This window comes from Neophocaena asiaeorientalis, unplaced genomic scaffold (genome assembly GCF_003031525.2).
Source record: "Neophocaena asiaeorientalis asiaeorientalis breed wild unplaced genomic scaffold, Neophocaena_asiaeorientalis_V1.1 scaffold294, whole genome shotgun sequence".
Lineage (NCBI taxonomy): Eukaryota > Metazoa > Chordata > Mammalia > Artiodactyla > Phocoenidae > Neophocaena > Neophocaena asiaeorientalis.
The window spans coordinates 395,991-414,986 of NW_020173945.1; the positions used below are offsets into that span (position 1 = coordinate 395,991).

At 42.4% G+C, this 18,996-nt stretch overlaps 1 protein-coding gene across 1 annotated transcript in view; it reads left to right on the top strand.

The window, feature by feature from the left end:
* The window catches only part of TRPM8 (transient receptor potential cation channel subfamily M member 8), an 83,258-nt gene that overhangs the window by 20,995 nt on the left and 43,267 nt on the right, over positions 1-18,996 (top strand). Inside the window, exons 9-13 of the mRNA XM_024752768.1 lie at positions 8,561-8,663; positions 9,994-10,112; positions 13,809-14,099; positions 15,647-15,742; positions 17,435-17,564. Of these exons, the coding sequence (XP_024608536.1) occupies positions 8,561-8,663; positions 9,994-10,112; positions 13,809-14,099; positions 15,647-15,742; positions 17,435-17,564 (739 nt within the window). The remainder of the gene's footprint in view (positions 1-8,560; positions 8,664-9,993; positions 10,113-13,808; positions 14,100-15,646; positions 15,743-17,434; positions 17,565-18,996) is intronic.

Consider the following 18,996-nt stretch of genomic DNA (forward strand, 5'->3'; position numbering starts at 1 on the left):
CATGTGGGATCTTCCCGGACCGGGGCGCGAACCCGCGTCCCCTGCATCGGCAGGCGGACTCTCAGCCACTGCGCCACCAGGGAAGCCCTAGTCTGGCATTTTAATTATGCACTTGTATGGGGTTGGTAGAAATTTCCCAAAAGACCAAGCCCAAGAGTGGAGTTATTAATTAATGAATATATACATTCAATCAAATTTTTTTTGAATTTTGTTTTATTTATTTTTTTATACAGCAGGTTCTTATTAGTTATCTATTTTATACATATTAGTGTATATATGTCAATCCCAATCTCCCAGTTCATCCCACCACCACCCCCACCCCGCCACTTTTCCCCCTTGGTGTCTATACATTTGTTCTCTACATCTGTGTCTCTATTTCTGCCCTGCAAACCAGTTCATCTGTACCATTTTTCTAGGTTCCACATATATGTGTTAATATACGATATTTGTTTTTCTCTTTCTGACTTACTTCACTCTGTATGACAGTCTCTAGATCCATCCACGTCTCTACAAATGACCCAGTTTCATTCCCTTTTATGGCTTAGTAATATTCCATCGTATATATGTACCACATCTTCTTTATCCATTCGTCCCTGTCGATGAGCATTTAGGTTGCTTCCATGACCTGGCTATTGTAAGTAGTGCTGCAGTGAATATTGAGGTGCATGTGTCTTTTTGAATTATGGTTTTCTCTGGGTATATGCCCAGTAGTAGGATTGCTGGGTCATATGGTAATTCTAGTTTTCGTTTTTTAAGGAACCTCCATACTGTTCTCCATAGTGGCTGTATCAATTTACATTCCCAACAACAGTACAAGAGGGTTCCCTTTTCTCCACACCCTCTCCAGCATTTGTTGTTTGTAGATTTTTTGATGATGGCCATTCTGACTGGTGTGAGGTGATACCTCATGGTAGTTTTGATGTGCATTTCTCTAATGATTAGTCATGTTGAGCCGCTTTTCATGTGCTTCTTGGCCATCTGTATGTCTTCTTTGGAGAAGTGTCTATTTAGTTCTTCTGCCCATTTTTGGATTGGGTTGTTTGTTTTTTTAATGTTGAGCTGCATGAGCTGTTTATATATTTTGGAGATTAATCATTTGTCTGTTGATTCATTTGCAAATGTTTTCTCCCATTCTGAGGGTTGTCTTTTTGTCTTGTTTGTAGTTTCCTTCGTTGTGCAAAAGCTTTTGAGTTTCATTAGGTCACATTTATTTATTTTTGTTTTTATTTCCATTACTCTAGGGGGAGGTTCAAAAAAGATTTTGTTGTGAATCATGTCAAAGACTGTTCTTCCTATGTTTTCCTCTAAGAGTTTTGTAGTGTCTGGCCTTACATTTAGGTCTCTAATCCATTTTGAGTTTATTTTTGTGTATGGTGTTAGGGAGTGTTCTAATTTCATTCTTTTACGTGTAGCTGTCCAGTTTTCCCAGCACCACTTATTGAAGGGACTGAAATGCAAGAGATTTCTGTGCATTAATTTTGAATCCTGCAACTTTACCAGATTCATTGATTCACTCTAGTAGTTTTTTGGTGGCATCTTTAGGATTCTCTATTCTATGTCATTTGCAAACAGTGACAGTTTTACTTCTTTTCCAATTTGTATTCCTTTTATTTCTGTTTCTCCTCTGATTGCCATGGCTACGACTTCCAAAACTATGTTGAATAATAGTGGTGAGCGTGGACATCCTTGTCTTTTTCCTGATCTTAGAGGAAATGCCTTCAGTTTTTCACTGTTGAGAATGATGTTTGCTGGGGGTTTGTTGTATATGGCCTTTATTATGTTGAGGTAGGTTCCCTCTATGCCCACTTTCTGGAGAGTGTTTATCATAAATCCGTGTTGAATCTTGTCGAAAGCTTTTTCTGCATCTATTGAGATGATCAAATGGTTTTTATTCTTCAATTTGTTAATATGGTCTATCACATTGATTGATTTGCAAATATTGAAGAATCCTTGCATCCCTGGGATAAATACCACTTTATCATGGTGTATGATCCTTTTAGTGTGTTGTTGGATTCGGTTTGCTAGTCTTTTGTTGAGGATTTTTGCACCTATATTCATCAGAGATATTGGTCTGTAATTTTCTTTTTTTGTAGTATCTTTGTCTGGTTTTGGTATCAGGGTGATGGTGGCCTCGTAGAATGAGTTTGGGAGTGTTCCTTCCTCTGCAATTTTTTGGAAGAGTTTGAGAAGGATGGGCGTTAGCTCTTCTCTAAATGTTTGACAGAATTCACCTGTGAAGCCATCTGGTCCTGGACTTTGTTTGTTGGAAGATTCTTAATCATAGTTTCAGTTTCATTACTTGTGATTCATCTGTTCCTGTTTTCTATTTCTTCCTGGTTCAGTCTTAGAAGATTATACCTTTCTAAGAATGTGTCCATTTCTTCCAGGTTGTCCCTTTTATTGGCATAGAGTTGTCTGTAGTAGCCTCTTAGGATGCTTTGTATTTCTGCAGTGTATATTGTAACTTCTCCTTTTTCTTTTCTTCTCCATTTTTTTTTATTGATTTAAGTCCTCTCCCTCTTTTTCTTGATGAGTCTGGCTAAAGGTTTATCAATTTTGTTTATCTTCTCAAAGAACCAGCTTTTAGTTTTATTGATCTTTGCTATTGTTTTCTTTGTTTCTATTTCATTTATTTCTGCTTTGATCTTTATGTTTTCTTTCCTTCTACTAACTTTGGGTTTTGTTTGTTCTTCTTTCTCTAGTTCCTTTAGGTGTAAGGTTAGATTGTTTACTTGAGATTTTTCTTGTTTCTTGAGGTAGGCTTGTATAGCTATAAACTTCCCTCTTAGAACTGCTTTTGCTGCATCCCATAGGTTTTGGATCATCATGTTTTCATTGTAATTTGTCTCTAGGTATTTTTTGATTTCCTCTTTGATTTCTTCAGTGATCTCCTGGTTATTTAGTAACGTATTGTTTAGCCTCCATGTGTTTGTGTTTTTTAAGTTTTTTTTCCGTAATTGATTTCTAATCTCATAGTGTTGTGGTCGGTAAATATGCTTGTTATGATTTCAATTTTCTTAAATTTACCAAGGCTTGATTTGTGACCCAAGATGTGATCTATTCCTGAGAATGTTCCATGCACACTTGAGAAGAAAGTGTAATCTACTGTTTTTGGATGGAATGTCCTATAAATATCAATTAAATCTATCTGGTCTATTATGTCATTTAAAGCTTGTGTTTCCTTATTTATTTTCATTTTGGATGATCTGTCCATTGGTGTAAGTGACGTGTTAAAGCCCCCCACTATTATTGTGTTACTGTGATTTCCTCTTTTATAGCTGTTAGCAGTTGCCTTATGTATTGAGATGCTCCTATGTTGGATGCATATATGTTTATAATTGTTATATCTTCTTGGATTGATCCCTTCATCATTATGTAGTGTCCTTCCTTGTCTCTTTTAACATTCTTTATTTTAAAGTCTATTTTATCTTATATGAGTATTGCTATTCCAGCTTTCTTTTGATTTCCATTTGCATGGAATATCTTTTTCCATCCCCTCACTTTCAGTCTGTATGTGTCCCTAGGTCTGAAGTGGGTCTCTTGTAGACAGCATATATATGGGTCTTGTTTTTGTATCCATTCAGCAAGCCTGTGTCTTTTGGTTGAAGCATTTAATCCATTCACATTTAAGGTAATTATCCATATGTATGTTCCTATTACCATTTTCTTAATTGTTTTTGTAGCTCCTTTTCTTTTCTTGTGTTTCTCACTTAGAGAGGTTCCTTTAACATTTGTTGTAGAGCTGGTTTGGTGGTGCTGAATTCTCTCAGCTTTTGCTTGTCTGTAAAGCTTTTGATTTCTCCATCGAATCTGAATGAGATCCTTGCCAGGTAGAGTAATCTTGGTTGTAGGTTCTTCACTTTCATCACTTTAAATATATCATGCCACTTCCTTCTGACCTGTAGAGTTTCTGCTGAGAAATCAGCTGTTAACCTTATTGGAGTTCCCTTGTATGTTATTTGTCATTTTTCCCTTGTTGCTTTCAATAAGTTTTCTTTGTCTTTAATTTTTGTCAATTTCATTACTATGTGTCTCGGCATGTTTCTCCTTGGATTTATTCTGCCTGGGACTCTCTGCACTTCCTGGACTTGGGTGGCTATTTCCTTTCCCATGTTAGGGAAGTTTTCGACTACAATCTCTTCAAATATTTTCTCCGGTCCTTTTTCTCTCTCTTTTCCTTCTGAGACCTCTATAATGTGAATGTCGTTGCATTTAATGTTGTCCCAGAGGTCTCTTAGGCTGTCTTCATTTCTTTTCATTCTTTTTTCTTTATTCTGTTCTATGGCAGTGAATTCCACCATTCTGTCTTCCAGGTCACTTATCTGTTCTTCTGCCTCAGTTATTCTGCTATTGATTCCTTCTGGTGTATTTTTCATTTCAGTTATTGTATTGTTCATCTCTTTGTTTGTTCTTTAATTCTGTTAGGTGTTTGTTCTTTAACTCTTCTAGGTCTTTGTTAAACATTTCTTGCATCTTCTCGATCTTTGCCTCCATTCTTTTTCTGAGGTCCTGGATCATCTTCACTATCATTATTCTGAATTCTTTTTCTGGCAGGTTGCCCATCTCCACTTCATTTAGTTGTTTTTATGGGGTTTTATCTTGTTCCTTCATCTGGTACAAAGTCCTCTGCCTTTTCATTTTGTCTGTCTTTCTGTGAATGTGGTTTTCCTTCCACAGGCTGCGGAATTGTAGTTCTTTTTGCTTCTGCTGTCTGCCCTCTGGTGGATAAGGCTATCTAAGAGGCTTGTGCAAGCTTCCTGATGGGAGGGACTGGTGCTTGGTAGAGCTGGGTGTTGCTCTGGTGGGCAGAGTTCAGTAAAACTTTAATCCGCTTATCTGCTTGTCTGGGTGGGGCTGGGTTTCCTCCCTGTTGGTTGTTTGGCCTCAGGCAACCCAGCACTGGAACCTACCTGCTCATTGGTGGGGCTAACGGTGGACTCTGGGAGGGCTCATGCCAAGCAGTACTTCCCAGACCTTCTGTTTCCAGTGTCCCTGTCCCCATGGTGAGCCACAGCCACCCCCTTCCCTCCACAGGAAACCCTCCAACACTAGCAGGTAAGTCTGGTTTAGTCTCCTATGCAGTCACTGCTCCTTCCCCTGGGTCCCAACGCGCACACTGCTTTGTGTATGCCCTCCAAGGGTGGAGTCTCTTTTTCCCCCAGTCCTGCCGAAGTCCTGCAGTCAAATCCCACTACCCCTCAAAGTCTGACTCTCTAGGAATTCCTCCTCGCATTGCCAGACCCCCAGGTTGGGAAGCCTGACACGGGACTCAGAACCTTCACTCCAGTGGGTGGACTTCTGTGGTATAAGTGTTCTCCAGTTTGTGAGTCACCCACCCAGCAGTTATGGGATTTGATTTTACTGTGATTGCCCCCCTCCTGCCATCCCACTGTGGCGTCTCCTTTGTCTTTGGATGTGGGTATCTTTTTTGGTGAGTTCCAGCGTCTTCCTGTCAATGATTGTTCAGCAGTTAGTTGTGATTCCGGTGCTCTTGCAAGAGGGAGTGAGCGCACGTCCTTCTACTCCACCATCTTGAACAAATCTCCAATCAAATATTAATTGAGTAACCTCCCAGGGTAATTGTGGGTGACCTTACTGATCATGTGGACAAAGAGCACCCTAACCTGACCTTATGGTTTCTCATCCTCTTCAAGAGACCCTGTATTCTTCCCCACTGGGACCAGGCCCTCCTCCCCTAGCAGTGCTCTCATAGTTATTCTGCTGTATCTACTCACCACCTTCTCAATAACTTGACCCTTCAAGTCTTCCAGTCTATCTGCCAACCAAGGTATCATTCATTCATTCATTTATTTGAAACACCTGGATTTGTTTATTTGTTGTTTATTGAGCACATACTGTATGCCTGGGACTGGAACAGGCATTTCAGAAAGAACAGTATACGCAACAGGGAGTGCTTATCCTCAAAGAGAGCACAGAAATTGAAAAAAATTCATGTTGAGTGATTACAATACAATGTATTGTATAGTTTCAAAACAGAAAGGGTGTTCTGAAGAAAGGTAGCATGGATACACAGAGCTTGAGCCAAGGGAGCCTGGCCTGGTGTGGAAGGCCTTTCAAGGGAGGGCTTCTCAGGGGCAGTGGCATGGGAGCCATGTCTGAATGATGGGTGGGGTTCAAGGGTGAGGACTGGGGTTGTTTGGTGCAAAGTTCCTGAGATGTGAGGTAAGCATGGCTACCGAGGAGTTGAAAGATGGCAATGAGGGTGGATACTGTGGGTGGAAACTGGAGGACTTTTGAGGGTTTTGTTCTTGTTCAGGTGTAGTGGGAAGTCACTGAAGGGTTTGAGGCAGGATGAGGCGTGATCCAAGTGTATTCAGTTAAGGTCACACTGGCTGCAGTAGAGGGTTAGTATCCGAGGAGGTGAGAGTACGTGGGTGGGGAGGGGGGATGAGGTAGGCGCCCCTGCAGCATCCCTGGGTCCCATCAGTTTGCTCTATATCCATATTCACCTTCTCCTTCTTCCTTTTCATTTTGAAGGAAAAGATGTCTCACCCCCTCTGTGCTGCTTACCCCCACTTGTGCCCCAGAATCTTGGGACCTAGACCCTTCCCTTCCTGTCATTTCTGGCTGGGCCCCTTTCCTCTGCCTGAACAAAGGCTGCCAGCATAATGAGAGGGCCCTTCCCCTCCTGCTGTCAGCCCCTCCTCCTCTCTCCATCAAACTCACTGCGACTTGTGTTTTCCTGCCGTTTTCATTTATTTCCTTGTCACCCTCAGATGTCCTTTGAACTAGGGCCTCCGACACTATTTTTCCCAGGAAGCTGCAACCTTGAGGTCACCTGCTAAGGTCCAAATCCAGGGCTTTTCTTTTTTCTTTTTTTTTTAATTGAACTATAGCTGAGTGACAGTATTGTGTTAGTGTCAGGTGTACAGCAAAGTGATTCAGTTTTCTCTCTCTCTCTCTATATATATACACACACACGCACACACACACACACACACACATCTTCTTTATCCATTCATCTGTTGATGGGCACTTGGGTTGCTTTCATGTCTTGGCTACTGTAAGTAGTGCTACCATGAACATTGGGGTGTAAATATCTTTTTGAATTAAGAGCTTTCATCTTTTCTGGATATATGCAAGGGCCCATTTTAGTCCACATCTTCACCCTTCCAGCCTGACCTGAGGCTTCCCTCTCCACCCAGCTGAAACTCTCTGTAGTTTTAGGCCCTCATTTCCAAATGTTGCCAGGAAAACCCACCACCATCTTGAACTCAGTCTAACCACAGCCAGACTCGTTTCCTCCTCCAGAAGGAGCTCTTCCTTGCCAAGCTCCCACCAAGCTCGCCAATGCCTGAATCCTTGGAATCAAGGGCTCTGCCTCTCCCCCAGCTCTTGAATCTTAAAAAGTGTCTTAAAATTAAATTTTAAAGAAAAATCACAAAGGATAATATAGTGAATTCCTTGTCGCTTTACTCAGTCACCAAGTTGTCTTGGCTTTTGTTCACACTGAAATTTCCTTCCTATAATCTAAGCCCTACGTCCACACTCGGATGCTTTCTGTGGTCTTCTGTTCTCTTTTCTGCATTTATTCACTCATTCAACAACTGAGCACCTACCATGTGCTACACACACACACACACACACACACACACACACACACACACACATCAGTTATAGATATACATCAATCCACTCTTTTTTAGATTCTATTAGCATATAGATCATTACAGAGCACTGAGTAGAATTCCCTGTGCTGTACAGCAGGTTCTTATTAGTTATCTATTTTTATGTATAGTCGTGTGTATATGCCGATCCCAATTTATCTTTCCTGCCCCTCCTTTCCCCCTTGGTAACCCTAATTTTTTTTCTACATCTATGACTCTATTTCTGTTTTGTAAATAGGTTCATTTGTACCATTATTTCTTAGATTCCACATATAAGCGCTATCATATGATATTTGTCTTTCCCTGTCTGACTTCACTCAGTATGACAACCTCTAGGTCCATCCATGTCGCTGCAAATGGCATTATTTTATTCCTTTTTTATGGTGGAGTAATATTCCATCGTATATATATACCACATCTTCTTTATCCATTCTTCCATCGATGGACATTTAGGTTGCTTCCATGTCCTGGCTATTGTAAATAGTGCTGCAATTAACATTGGGGTGCATGTATATTTTTGAAGTATGGTTTTCTCTGGATATACGCCCAGCAGTGGGATGCCTGGATTGTATGGTAGCTCTATTTTTAGTTTTTAAAGAAACTTCCATACCGTTCTCCATAGTGGCTGTACCAATTTACATTCCCACCAACAATGTAGGAGGGTTCCTCTCTCAGCTTTTTGATAGGGTCTTGTTGACATATGTGCCCTTGTAGAGCCAGTACTTTATTCTCACTGTGCTCAGGACTCACTATTCCAATTTAGAAATTAGATGCTGTGGGTACAGGTGCTGTAGAAGAGGGAAGGAGATTTGGAACATTCCTATAGGTTGTGTTTAAAAAAATGGAATAAAATATTCCTCACCAAAAGAGAGTTTATGCTCCTTGTGCCTGAAATCAGTTGGCTGACAACTCTGCTCTTTAAATCTTGCCAGCTCAAAGAAATTCTCGAAAGTTCTCACCTATTAACCATTATTAAAATAGAAGAAGCTGGGGATGAAATTGTGAGCAATGCTATCTCCTATGCATTGTACAAAGGTGAGTAAAATTAGCTCCTGTAGAAGTTTCAGCTTTGTGTTGCTTTCTGTGGCTTTTAATGGCTTCCATTTATTTTTTAAAACAGCTTTACTGAAATATAATCTTGCACTTAATTTTGATTAGCTTATATTAGAAGTTGGAATAACTACTATTGACCTGCTGAGTTAAATCTCCTTGGTTGTATATATTTAACAGAACAAGAATTTTTTTTTTTTTTGTGGTACGCGGGCCTCTCACTGTCGCGGCCTCTCCCGTTGCGGAGCACAGGCTCCGGACGTGCAGGCTCAGCGGCCATGGCTCACGGGCCCAGCCGCTCCGCGGCATGTGGGATCTTCCCGGACCGGGCCACAAACCCGTGTCCCCTGCATCGGCAGGCGGACTCTCAACCACTGCGCCACCAGGGAAGCCCCCAGAATAAGAATTTTTATGTCATCAAAATATCAGTTAAAGATGATCACAGTGCTTTCCAAAGAGCTGTCTCCAGCAGTGGTTTAGAATCTTTATCTGAGTCTCAGACACTTTGAGAATATGATAAAAACTATGGACCTTTGTCCCAGGATTCCACATCTGTGTACACATGCGCACACACACATAGATAATTTTGCATTCAGTTTCAGGGGTTAACACATCTCCTATGCTTATGAATGAACCTCAGTTTTAAAATCTCATGCGTGAACTTTGCTGTCTGAGAATCCCATCAAGGTGGAATTACCTGAAGTAAATAGACCCCTGGCAAAGGCCACGTAGAGTAGAGCCATCTGATTAATATATTTAAGGCATGCAGAGCAGAGTAAGGCACAAGAGAAGTGCACTTTAAGCCTTAGCTATTTATTAGAATCATTCTTACTGTGCTTGTCAGGAATTTGGTTGCAAGGATATTTATTAAAATGGGACTATATCTGTAGAGATACATAGGTACAGAAATTATCAGCTCTGAAAAAGACAAGTGGAGTATTGTCATGATAGAGCTCATTATGTCATAGCTTTAGATATAGTAAAAGTCAGATGTGGTCCTGGAAATGTGACATTTATGGAATCTGCATGTATGGAAAAATATCAATATACCATAGTTACACTGTTAGGATATGAAATGGAAAGATATTATCACCTAAACTGATCCACATTACATACTTTGGGACATATAGAATATGGATAAGATTGAGTGAAATAAACTGTCAGCGAAATGACGGCTCTGAGTGTCTGATTCTAAGATAACATGCTTAGAATCTCCTTTGATAAATGGCTCTGATAATTGGCCATAAGGAATGGTTCTGACTCTCTTGTTTCTGGGTGTTTGGTGAGTTGATTTTTTTTCCCTGTCCTCTTACAGCCTTTAGCACCAATGAACAAGATAAGGATAACTGGAATGGGCAGCTGAAGCTTCTGCTGGAGTGGAACCAGCTGGACCTAGCCAGTGATGAGATTTTCACCAATGACCGCCGGTGGGAGGTACATAGGAAGCCCTCCTGGGTTATCCAGTGACAGGTCTGGTCCATTTCTGACAGGGTCTTTGCCCTTGAATATTGTAAAAGATTGTCCTGTCCTGGTACATCAGTGTCGTCAAGGCTCACTTTCCTCATCTGTAGTAGGGACAATAACATTGACTTAGTAGGTTGCTTGCAAAGAGATAATAAAAATAAATACACTAATGTAAGGTAACATCAATCCACCATTACCATCCAAAGTTTATAGCTCTTCCGCCGTGATATGAGAGGTGATTCTCCATTGAGGTGTTGAGGTGCAGATTTCCTCCTGGGAGTTGATGGACAGAAATGTGGGGAAACGAAGTGCAGGATGATTGAAAGGCGTTTATCAGAAATAACTCAACTAAAAATCCAGACAGCGGTACTCATTTTGTGCCCTGCCTCACCTTCTTAGCCAAGTTCTCATAAGAGAATTGTCAGCAGTGAGACGCATAAGAGAAAAATAGAACAAGTTGATTAAAGACATGCAATGAATATCTTAGAGTTAGAAAATCAGGACTCCCCCAGGCAAACGAGTACCTCCAATATGGAAGTTGTATGTCCAGAAAATCTGTATTTTTTTCCAGTAGAGTGACTTTTCTCACTTTGAATTTGATGAGAGCTGTAAGACTGCATTTTCCAGCAGCATCCTTTTGGGTACGACTAAAGTGAGATCCGCCTTAGGAGCTCTGTTTTGTAGGAACAATTATAAACCATCACACTTGGAGCTGCAAGGTGGAGGCTTCTCTGTTTTAAGCTCTTCAGTCACTGGTGGGCAGTGAAAACATTTTTAGGCCTGTCGTTGTATAATCAAAGATGCAGACTTCAGTTATCCTTACATGTGATCAATTTTAAGAATATAATCCAAATAAAATCATGGCTTATGGGTTTTAAATTATTTATTCCTCTAGCAAACATTATCTTTGGTCTTTGCTGTATAAGGAACCCTATCTCACACGGCAAGCCTTTAGTTAGTTGAGGGGAAACAGAACTGTTTGTAAATCTAGGTAATTGATTCAGAAATGAACGCCTGTGTGTGAAATGTTCTATTTAAGTGACATCAGATGGTACAAATAAACATAAACTCAGGCATGCATTGAATAGTACATTTAATTTTATTAACTCCGCTAAAGGTAGTTGAGTGAAGGACATAATGGTTGAGAGGATGGACTCTGGAGCCAGCCCATCTGCATGAGTTAACCTCTGCAAGTTACTTAACCTTCCTCAGTTTCCTTGTACAGTGGTGAATTGGGGTCAGTTCATACTGGTTTTAGCAAGAGCTGACTGCTAAAATTTTTAGGGTTTTTTGAGTCGGTTGTTAAATACAGTCATTAAAAATCAAATACTATACTCTTAGAACTAAATAAATTTTATTAAAAACAAAGGCAATAAATAATCAAACTCGTCCCTTTCTAACTATTTTACTACCTTTACTCTGATCTATACCCTGGAGGTTATGTCTATCGTATCTGCATTCTGGAAACGCCGTACTTGCTACTCTGTGTTGGGTCCCAATTGTGCATTCACTGATGTCACATGGTAGCCGAAGACCGGCCATGTTGGGAGCATTTACACTGCAGCAATGGTCAAATACTACAAATCAGGGCTTATTATTTTCTTCCAGAGTGTTGGTTGTGAAGTATTTACCAGCACACCACTGCTCATCTGAAAACAGAGATGGTAATAATAGTGGCAGCTCCCTCACTGGAGCGTTGCGATGCTTAAATCAGATAGTATTTCTAAAGTGCTTAGAGCACTGGCACATATTAAGCCGTATATAAGTCTTTGTTTAAAAATAACTAAAGATCTTTGCATAACCTTTTGTAGTGCACAGAGCAGCTTCACTGTGCTAGTTCGCTTGGCCGTCATGCCAGCCATCACAGGGATTATCTCATTTTGCTGGTTAATAAGCCAGGGCTCCATGGGTACCACAGGAGGGCCATTCTGATGGTTTTTTGAGGGCCTGCTCCGAACTTGAATCTCTGAAGGCATCTTGACCTGTGTTATCTCATTTCATCCCCACAAGCACCTATTTTACAGACGAGCAAACTGAGGTTGAGACACAGTCTTGTTCGAGGTCGCACATAAGGTAATGGTAGAACCAAGGTTTGGAAACAAACGTGTGTCTGACTGCAAAGCTGTTCTCTCCTCCACATGCCAGTGGCTCTCAAAGGGTGGTCCCTGGACCCGGGGCAGCATGAGTAACCTGGGAGCTTGTTAGCAGTGCAGAGTATCAGGGCAGCCACCTCTTTTTGCACCTATCCCACCTGGAGCCACAGTGGGGGGACTCAAGGGACCCTTGGCAGTTGGCTCTGCAGACAATGTGTGATCCCGGAGAGACCAACATCAGACAGAAACAGAAACCGCTAATGCTGCCCTTGGCAGGGGATATTCCCCTGAACCAGGGCTCAGACAATTAAAGTGAGGACAGTGGGCTGGGTGAGCCGCCGCGAGGCTAGTGGGGGCGCTCAGGGCTACAGTGCCCAGGCTCCTGGAGCTGCCCCAGTTGGCTCCAACTGACGGTTCTCTGTGTTGTCAGAGCTTCTGGTATTTACTTGTGAATCTGGATTTTAATGCTGGCAATGTGGATTTTTATGAACTGTCTAATTTTTAATGTTGGCAACTGAATCAAATTGTAAGAAATAGGGCTTCCCTGGTGGCGCAGTGGTTGAGAGTCCGCCTGCCCATGCAGGGGATGCGGGTTTGTACCCCGGTCCGGGAAGATCCCATGTGCCGCGGAGCGGCTGGGCCCGTGAGTCATGGCCGCTGAGCCTGCACGATATGGAGGACCATCAGAACATATCTGAGAGCTGGTGTGGCCCGTGGACGACGGGTTTGTGTCTGAAGTACACGTTAATTATCTTTATTAAGATGCTTAATAAGCTTCTATGGGATAAGGATTACCAGGAGCCCAGACAGTAGAGGTACAGATAAATAATAACCAGGTATCACTGTCAAGTGTTCCAGTGACTCATGGTTATGTAACATGACCAGGCATTTGCCTCATGGCATGGGAAGGGCAGTGGGGCGACCCCATGGCACAGAAGGAAAAGTTGGCTGGTGGTTAGGTCACAATTGGTGTCCAGTGTAGACCTCAGAGAAATGGTGTGAGCTGTACCATGAGCCCCCTGCCCCCTAATGGAGCGAGTGCTTCCTTTATGCCAGACACTGGGATCAATTCTTGATCAACATCATCCCTTTTTTTAATGTAATTTGTTTTTTTTAGATTTTTATTCGACGTGGGCCATTTTTAAAGTCTTTATTGAATTTGTTACAATATTGTTTCTGTTTTATGTTTTGGTCTTTTGGCCACGAGGCAAGTGGGATCCTATTTCCACAACCAGGGATCAAACACGCACCCCCTGTATTGGAAGGCAAAGTCTTAACCACTGGACCACCAGGGAAGTCCCTCAACATCATCCTTATGTGGGTGTCATTATCTCCACTTTACAACAGCAAGAGACCAATTCCCATCCAAGCTCACATCTGGCTGATTTCAAAGATTCCACCTTGCTGCTGCCCCCATCTCGATGTTTGAGCTGTAATCTAATATTGTGTTACAACTGAAAAGATAAATTTTATTTACCTCATGGTTGAAAATGCGATGTGTCTGAGAAAGAAGGTGCCTTGTTTTCTTGATTGGATTTAGGCTGTGCATTCTCTCTCTGCTCTTTCTCCTCAGTCTGCTGACCTTCAGGAAGTCATGTTTATGGCTCTCATAAAGGACAGACCCAAGTTTGTCCGCCTCTTTCTGGAGAATGGCTTGAACCTGCAGAAGTTCCTCACCAATGACGTCCTCACCGAGCTCTTCTCCAATCACTTCAGCACCCTGGTGTATCGGAACCTGCAGATTGCCAAGAATTCCTATAATGACACCCTCCTCACGTTCGTCTGGAAACTGGTTGCTAACTTCCGAAGAGGCTTCCGGAAAGAAGACAGGAATAGCAGGGATGAGATAGACGTAGAGTTCCATGTGTGTACTGTCACAGTTGTCTGCTTGAATTCTTTGCTCTCTTGAGTCTTCCCTCAAAAAAAATCTCTCTACTTCCATCTTTCCTACTCCCTACCTCATTGCTGTCATGTAGTTAACATGTTGGGGTTGTTATTTTTTCCTACTGCCTGTATTTAAGCTAGCAAGTCCTAGCGAGGTAACAAGTGGTGCATTTTCTTGCTTTATTCTTTGTGCTATCTTTACAACTAGTTATTGCAGTATTTCCTAATTGCAAAGCTTGGTGCAGCACACTTTCTGAAGGCATCTAGCAGGGAATGGGGAAAAATAACTGGCTGCCTGATCACGTCTTAGCCTTTTGGACATGATCTGCCTGAAATAGTTCTCTGCTACCTATGCAAAGAACAGGAAAACTGCCAGGTTTCCTTTTGTGAATAAAAGGGGCAGTGAATCTTTGTAAAGAGATAATCCAGGTTTCCATTTGAGAAGGTGTTGTGGATGTACCACTTACATCCTCTTAAGATTTCCTATTTTAAGCACAGGCAGGCCCAGTTTCTAGCACCTGCAACTCTTTGCTGAAGGTCTGCTCTGGTCAGAGCCCAGTGACTGCCAGAAGTTGGTGTATAAATACCTCAGCAACCCCCCTGCTCAGAGGAGATAATTCTGAGACCTGTGTCCTACACTGGCTCCAAGGGTTGCCTAGTGGGATTAATCTCTGGTTATTTACCGTGACAACTTGTTGGTCCTTTCTTTTCCAATCTCATTTCCTCAATTTCCTAGTGGTTTTCCTGGAATCTTGTCCAAAATAAACTACTTGTCTCAAATGCTTGATTGCTTCTGGGAAAACTCAAACTAGGTCATGATCTTTTATAGTTTTAGAATTTTATTACATGTGTGTTGCAAAAATCTAAATGAGCTAGGTGTTTGAAGGAATTGGAAATGTTTAAAAAGCTGTTTGTTGGATGCTATTTATGTTAAAACTCTCCACAGTATCCATAACTATGCCAGAAACATTTTGGATACTGGTAAAACCTGTAGGGAAGATTAAAAGGAATATATACATAGAGTTCTATTTGAAAAGGTTCCCTTGGAAGATATGGGAGGCTGAATGGGAGCTGGGATTCTTAGTTGATGTATTAGGAATTGTAACTTTGAATAACGCTCCAAAGAAATAACTTTAGTTTTACATTGTGATAATTGAACTTCAACCATTGGAAAGTTAGAATTTAGTTAGAACGATTTCTCTAGATGAGAAAGAGATTTCTATGATGAGAAGAACTTCTCTTCAGCCGTTCAGAAGTCATTCAGTTTTAAAATTGCTGTCAGCCCATTTTTTCACCCTTTATACCTTTCCGTCTACTTGTACGTTGTCTTTTATGATAGATCAAAGATTCTGTTGAAACTCACATCACTGTTCTGTGAAAATGGATTCAGACGCCAAGTTACAGAGCCCTCCAAACATGGGGCACTCTCCTAGGGCATCCTGACCCTGTCTTCATTCTTACACTAGTGTGTCTGCCAAAGTGGTGCTCCATCTGCATGTGCTGACCCCCTGCTCTAATCCCTCCCAGGACGTGTCTCCTATTACTCGGCACCCCCTGCAGGCACTCTTCATCTGGGCCATTCTTCAGAACAAGAAGGAACTTTCCAAAGCCATTTGGGAGCAGGTAAATGTCCAAGTCTGTGGCAGATGTATGCTTGGTTGTGGTCGTTCTGACCCTTTCAAACCTCGCATACCTAATCTAAAGCGGGATATTTGATGTCGGTGGATATGGTTGTGCCTGTTTCCATGTGAACAGGGGTGTGTTTGGGAGGGGAGGTCCCTGGAAAGTTCTGGGCTTGGTGGGTAATCCAGGAGGCACCTGCTTCTTAGGTTTGTGTGGATGTGTGATTGTCTTCCAAGTGGAGGAGGTTTTAAAGTTTAAAATTAATTTCTAACTTTCTTGCATTATAGGCAGGAAGTAGGGCCTGTACAAAGCCTGCTTTAGGAGATGATTGAGACTTTTCTTTGTGATTCCACACATAATGATTTTTATAAATGATTTATGAGCAGTTGAAAAGAAGCTGCATTCTCTGTTTTTAGAGCCTAAGATTAGGTATTGAATATCGATTCACACACACACTCTCACTAACTATAACTGTCAGTGTTCGTGTCCTTGACCAGTTTCCCCCTCTGAGCTGTTACAGCATGATGGTGGGTCATCAGGCTTCCCATTGCCGTATCTAACTATCAGCTTCTCCTGCATTTGTCTTGTTTTTTTTATTGGAGTATAATTGCTTTACAATGTTGTGTTAGTTTCTGCTGTACAATGAAGTGGATCAGCTATATGCATACCTATATCCCCTCCCTCTTAGACCTCCCTCCCCCCCTTCCCCGCCTTCCCCCCCATCTAGGTCATCACAGGGCACTGAGCTGAGCTCCCAGTGCTATACAGCAGGTTCCCACTAGCTATCTATTTTACACATGGTAGTGTACTTACGTCAAACCTGATCTCCCAATCTGTCCCACCCTCCCGTCCCACCCCTGTGTCCACATGTCTGTTCTCTACGTCTGTGTCCCTATTCCTGCCCTACAAATAGGTTCATCTGTACCATTTTTTCTAGATTCCACATATATGCATGTACAATATTTGTTTTTTTTTTTTTCTGGCTTACATCACTCTGTATGACCGACTCTATAGGTCCATCCACATCTCTACAAGTGATCCAGTTTCGTTCCTTTTTATGGCTGAGTAATATTCCATTGTATATATGTACCACATCTTCTTTATCCATTCATCTGTCATTGGACATTTAGGTTGTTTCCATGTCCTGGCTATTGTAAATAGTGCTGCAACGAACGTTGGGGTACATGTATCCTTTTGAATTATGGTTTTCTCAGGGTATATGCCCAGTAGTGAGATTTCTGTGTCATATGGCAGTTCTATTTTTAGTTTGTTAAGGAACCTCCATACTGTTCTCCATAGTGGCTGTATCAATTTACATTCCCACCAACAGTGCAAAAGGGTTCCCTTTTCTCCACACCCTCTCCAGCATTTATGATTTGTAGATTTTTTGGAGATGGCCATTCTGACTGGTGTGAGGTGATACCTCATTGTAGTTTTGATTTGCATTTTTCTAATCATTAGTGATGCATTTATCTTGATTTTTTTTGCATGTTAATTCCGTGTTCAAGACTGTGAGTATATATAGGTTCAAGACTCTTGGTGCACATTGCAAATTTTACTGGGAATCATTATGAACAGTTCAGATTTTTACCACTTCCTGCTTTTGCCATCAATCTGTGCTTGCCTGACTTTGATGTTGACTCGACTGCAAGGGCTTACGAATTAACTGTGACATTCTCACCCCTCTGGAAGACCAGGGGCTGTACTCTGGCAGCCTTGGGAGCCAGCAAGCTTCTGAAGACTCTGGCCAAGGTGAAGAATGACATCAATGCTGCAGGGGAGTCCGAGGAATTGGCAAACGAGTACGAGACCCGAGCAGTGGGTAAGCCTCTGGGAACGGGAGCCGTGGCCGGCACAGCCACACCACGTGGCATTTACTGACTTTTCCAAGAAGGTGGTGAAATATAGGCTCTCTCATCCCACAGCTGCCCAGGGCCACACCCAGGCCAGGTCTAAGTAACTCAGCACCATAGGGAAGCCTTGGGGTGTTTTGTTTTGGGGATGCTATTCAGAAACCTTGACACGTGTGAGGTTTTACCTGATGTGCAAGCTAACAGGTTAGCCTGCCAGCTTCCTATACATATACTGACAGAAGACCCCAGACCCCTGGGTTAGGGACACAGATGGTTTACTACTAATGGCAAAGGCAGCAGCCAGAGCAGCATCTTGGGTTGGTCCCCGTGCCTCGATTCCCCACGAGGTCACGTGAATAAGGGCTGGTGTTGGTGGTCCCACATCTCCACAAACTTAGGAGGCTCAGAGCTTCTATAACCCAAGGCAACAGGCGAGCTGCCCAGCTCCCCTCCAGGGCGATGTTTCTCATCACCTGGAACTGAAGAGCGCAGAGGCCCCGCTGAGTGTGACACTCCTGAAACATCTGTCCTCTGTTCGCTGTTCACCTGCCCTTGACACGGCTTGCCATTGCCCCTGCTCAGAGGGCCCGGACCCCGCGGGACTGTGAGAAATCCAGGACCAGTTGCCTCGCAGCAACAGAGAATTTTAGGCCAGCTCAGTTTTCTTCTTTCCACTGGGGAGTTTTCAGTTTGCAAGGTGGCACGTTGCAAAATGCAGGCATGTTTGTCTGTTGTCTGATCTAATGAAGAAATGTTCATGCATTTAGCCTCTCTGTGTTGGGGAAAAGGTGTCTGATTATTTCTTCTACTATATTAAAAATTTCAAGGTATTACGTTGTTTTTGGATTGACTTCAGCTGGGCAATGGCTCCGAGCATTTCGACTTTTAAAGGATTTTCTCTGAGGAGCTACACACCAATCTGTTTGTCATAAGGTCTCAAAATATAAGCACACCCTCAGTGCAGTAGGCCAGTGTTGTTGGGTTTTTTTTAAGTTTTTTTAAAAAAATTTTTATTTATTTTATTTTTGGCTGCGTTGGGTCTTCGTTGCTGTGCGTGGGCTTTCTCTAGTCGCAGCGAGCAGGGGCTACACTTCGTTGTGGTGTGAGGGCTTCTCACTGCGGTGCCTTCTCTTGCTGCGGAGCACAGGCTCTAGGCACGCGGGCTCAGTAATTGTAGCACATGGGCTTCAGTAGTTGTGGCTCATGGGCTCTAGGCGTGCAGGCTCAGTAATTGTGGCACGCGGGCCTAGTTGCTCTGCGGCATGTGGGATCTTCCCGGACCAGGGCTCAAATCCTTGTCCTCTGCGCTGGCAGGAGGCTTCTTAACCACTGAGCCACCAGGGAAGCCCTGGGCCAGTGATTTTTATTACGTCATTTTGGCTTTTTTTTTTTTTTTTTTTT